Source organism: Megachile rotundata, chromosome 12 (assembly GCF_050947335.1).
Source record: "Megachile rotundata isolate GNS110a chromosome 12, iyMegRotu1, whole genome shotgun sequence".
NCBI lineage: Eukaryota > Metazoa > Arthropoda > Insecta > Hymenoptera > Megachilidae > Megachile > Megachile rotundata.
This window is the reverse complement of record NC_134994.1, coordinates 1,739,309-1,743,523: the sequence shown is the minus strand read 5'-3', so window position 1 is coordinate 1,743,523 and position 4,215 is coordinate 1,739,309. Positions and strand designations below refer to the sequence as shown.

General features: G+C 41.0%; 1 protein-coding gene across 1 annotated transcript; it reads left to right on the top strand.

The window, feature by feature from the left end:
* The first annotated feature begins 310 nt into the window (after positions 1–310).
* On the top strand, positions 311–2,262 carry LOC143265517 (uncharacterized). Its single transcript, XM_076538158.1, has 3 exons — positions 311–537; positions 831–1,326; positions 1,606–2,262. The coding sequence occupies exons 1-3, from the start codon at positions 311–313 to the stop codon at positions 2,260–2,262; spliced, it is 1,380 nt and encodes a 459-aa protein (XP_076394273.1).
* Positions 2,263–4,215: the final 1,953 nt, after the last annotated feature.

The window sequence follows — 4,215 nt, the reverse complement described above, 5'->3', positions numbered from 1 at the left end:
TTTATGTGGATGTAAGCGCGTGGGAATGGTCTGTTGTGTGAATGACGTATGATTTTGGGAAGAGTGTTTCTTTTAGTTAATGACCAGTGAGTTTTCCTGTGAAACTTAGGATACATAGACACAGGGAAAGGATGTCTCTAACCATACCTAACTCCCCCAGGAAGGTGAGGACACCTGCACTCCCACAGGTGTGCGTACCCTTCCTGGGGGCAACTGCCATAGCCCGTCCCAAGCCGGATTGAGAAAAGTAGAGGGGTCTAACTTGACTTAACCTATTTCCCCCTGCCGCCCAACACTGAGGGTGGAAGAGATGCCGAGAGGCGATTGCTCCACCCCCGGGCTGAGGAACCCCAACTTGGCGGTGATTTCAGTCCAAAAAAAAAAAAAAAAATCGGTAGTCGATGCAATTGTGTCTTTGGTAAAACAAACGGCCGAATTATCATTGCAAACGCAGAAGTCAACACATGCTATGGTAAAGGCGATAGCTAAAAATCAAGGAATGCAGCGAGCTTATTTTCAACAGAGGTTTAGAGACAGGTATGGATCAAGGTCTAGGGAAAGATCACGCAACTTATGTTACTATCATGAAAGATTTGGAACCAGATCATGGAAATATCAACCGCCATGTTTATGGAAAGGCGAGCTCAACAAACAATCGGAAAACTAAACTCCTCAACTTGCATAGCGGCCGCAGTGACTGAAGAAGAGTGTAAGAGCCGCTTGTTAGTCACGCACAAGAAAAGTGCTTTGTGATTCCTGATTGATACAGGAGCAGACATTTCAGTTCTGCCCAAAACCTTTTCAAATAACCATAAAGCATCCGATTTTAGATTATTTGCGGCCAATGGTACAGAGATAAACACATATCGGACAAAAATACTAATATTAGATCTAGGACTGAGGCGCCCTTTTAAATGGGAATTCATTGTGACGCAGGTAAAAAACCCAATTTTAGGGGCTGATTTTCCAAAGCATTATTCCTTGCTAGTGGATATTAGAAATAGGCGATTGTTGGACCACGCGACGAATCTACAGGCAAATGCCATTGTCGCAAAAAAATCTGCTTCAGCAATATCCACAATAAATGCAGACAACCCTTATCAGGAACTATTGCGTAAGTATGTGGACATAACAAAACCACGCAGTTCTCAAGGATGCCCACATGATATTCAGTATCACATCGAGGTAAAAGGACCACCGGTATCAGAGCCGCCCAGGAGATTACCTCCTGATAAATTAAAAGCGGCAAAGAAAAAATTTGAACACATGATGCAACAGGGGATATGCCGCCCGTCTAACAGTCCATGGGCAAGCCCACAGCATCTGGTAAAGAAAAAATCCGGAGAATGGCGCCCATGTGGCGATTATTATCGACGTCTCAACAAAGTTACAGTTCCAAATAAATACTCAATATTTCATATTCACGATTTTACATACAAATTACAGCGTTGCACAATATTTTCAAAATTAGATCTGAAACGAGCGTACCATTAGATACTCATAGCGCCGCAGGGCTGAAAAAAGACTGCTGTAATTACACCGTTTGCCCTCTTTGAATTTGATGTCACGACATTTGGTTTGTGCAATGCAGCGCAGACGTTCTAGAGATTTATGGATACGATGCTGAAAGGGTTGGATTTAGGGGATACCTTCATAGCGTCAAGGGACGAAAAGAAACACGAGGATCATTTAAAACAGGTATTTGACAGACTCCTTAAATACGGATATAAAATCAATGTCGCAAAATGCATTTTTGGGAAAAAAGAGATTGAATACCTCGGATATCATATCAGCAGTAAGGGAATCAAACCGTTAACAGAACGCATAGAAGCTATACAGCAGTTCTCGAAACCAAAGACCATAGAAGATTTGAGACGATTTCTAGGACTTATCAACTTTTATAGACATTTTATTAAAGATGCAGCAAAAGTACAGACACCGTTCAAAAGGGAAAAAAGGGACAAACGTCTGATTAAATGGACTGACGAAGCTGAAAGAGCTTTCGATTCAAGTAAAAAACAAGTTGCAGAAGCAACATTGCTAGTTTACCCCATAGAAGGTGCTCCGCTGGCACTCAAGACCGACGCGTCCGACAACGCCATAGGAACTGCACTGGAACAGTGGAATGGAACAGAGTGGCAACCACTCGGATTTTTCTCAAAAGAATTCTCAGAAAGTGAAAAAAACTATAGCACATACGACAGAGAACTCACAGCCATATACAGAAGCGTTCAATTTTTTAAAAATCAGATAGAAGGATAAGAATTGTGTATAAAAACAGATCACAAACGTATTTATGGTAAATGTTAAAAATAATCCTGTCAACATTTCTACAGAAAGATTGAAACCAGCATTCATGGAGACAAATGTGGGAATTGGTGATCTTGAAATTAACGTTTATCTTTCTTTGAACTAAACTATTTTAATTCTTTGTAAAAATACATAAAACCTTTTTTCCATTATTCCGACGCTCTCACTCCACTCTCCTTTTTCCGTCATCACCCATCTTTTTCCTTTCAGTCTTACCAATCTCCTCACGCATCCCAAACTCCTCACTCATACCAACCTACTCACTCCTACCAACTTACTCACTCATACCAACTCACACACTTATTAAAAAACCAACTTCACAACAAACTCTACTGAAGAACAAGCACCTCAAAACATTCCATTACGTACCTATTCAAGGCCTAATCCAAGGAATGTGGAATATTTGGAAGGGGGTAGTGTGGCGACATCACATTCAACCCGCAAGAAGCGAGTACGGTTCTCGGATTACTCATAGTCTATGGTGCGCTACACCAGCGCCACGTTAGTTAGTCAGTTTCTTGTAAGATAGCCAAAGAAAAAGATCTCTGTTATATCATTATAAATATATATATCTTGTTAAAGTCAGTGTTCAGTTAATTCCCCACGCAACGAACCTACAAATGTGTAGAGTTCTTCTCCGTGATTTATAAAACTCTACTTTATCGAAGTTAAAAGCGATGAAGGAACTTTCCGCTGTGTTTGAATTTATAATAAAGGTTTTTCTATATATTTAATAATAATAACAATCACAGATATAGTGCGAATTCAAAAGTTTGTATAAAGCATGATCGCGCACTATTATTGCGAAGTTAAACTTTACTGAATTTCCTAATTTGTACGTCTTTATGCCTACACGTTTCACCAGAGAATGAAACTCGCCTACGCGCGGAAATGCACTTTCCGCCATGTTGCCGAACCGGAAGTAGGTGTCGCCGCACTACCCCACTATAGTCGCTTGACCCGTCAGGGAAAGCAGACAACTCTAACCTACTATATGTTTTTGATGTTCTGTCTATTTCGTCTACTTCAACAAATGCCGGTTTTAGGCGTTCCGTTGAAAAAACGGTTGCACTACCCTTATACTCTACTAAATACGTAATGTCCGTTATGCTCTGTAATACTTTAAATGGCCCTTCGTACAGCTGTTCCAGTGGTCTCTTTACCGCATCTATTCTAACAAAAATGTGTGTACAGTTGTGCAAAGTTTTTGGTACGAAATGTTACTGTCTGCTGCGATATGCCATCTATCTTGGTCGAATCTGTCGCATTTGTTCTCTAAATTTGTCTAAATAAAAACTGTCTGTAGCTTGAATGTCTATGAAAAATTCTCCCGGCAACCTGAGGGGAAATCCATACAATAATTCTGCTGCTGTAGCTCCAATATCCTCTTTAAAGCTGCTCCTTAATCCAAGCAATACAGTAGGGAGGATCTCGACCCACTTATTCTTCTCTTGGCACATAATTGCAGTTTTCAGAGAACGGTGCCATCTTTCCACCATGCTATTTGAGGCTGGGTGGTATGCCGTTTTGTATGAATATGCTTACAGCCTATTAAATTTGTAAGCTCCCTGAAAACTGTTTCTTCAAACTGGGATCCTTTGTCTGTTGCAACTGTAGCTGGAGCTCCAAATTTGTTGATCCATGCATCACAAAACGCTTTCGCAACAGTACTCGCTGCCATGTTCTTAATGGGAACCGCCTCAGGCCACCTCGAGGACCTGTCGATTATGGTTAGGCAATATCTATAACCATCTATTGGCAGTAAAGGACCTACAATGTCTATGTGAACGTGCTTAAAACGTTCCCCTGGAACAACCATTGATAGGGTTTGGTCAAGCCCTTGTATTGCACGAAGTGCCGCCTAAAATCTGATATAGGATCGAAGGATCACCCAATGTTTTGCGG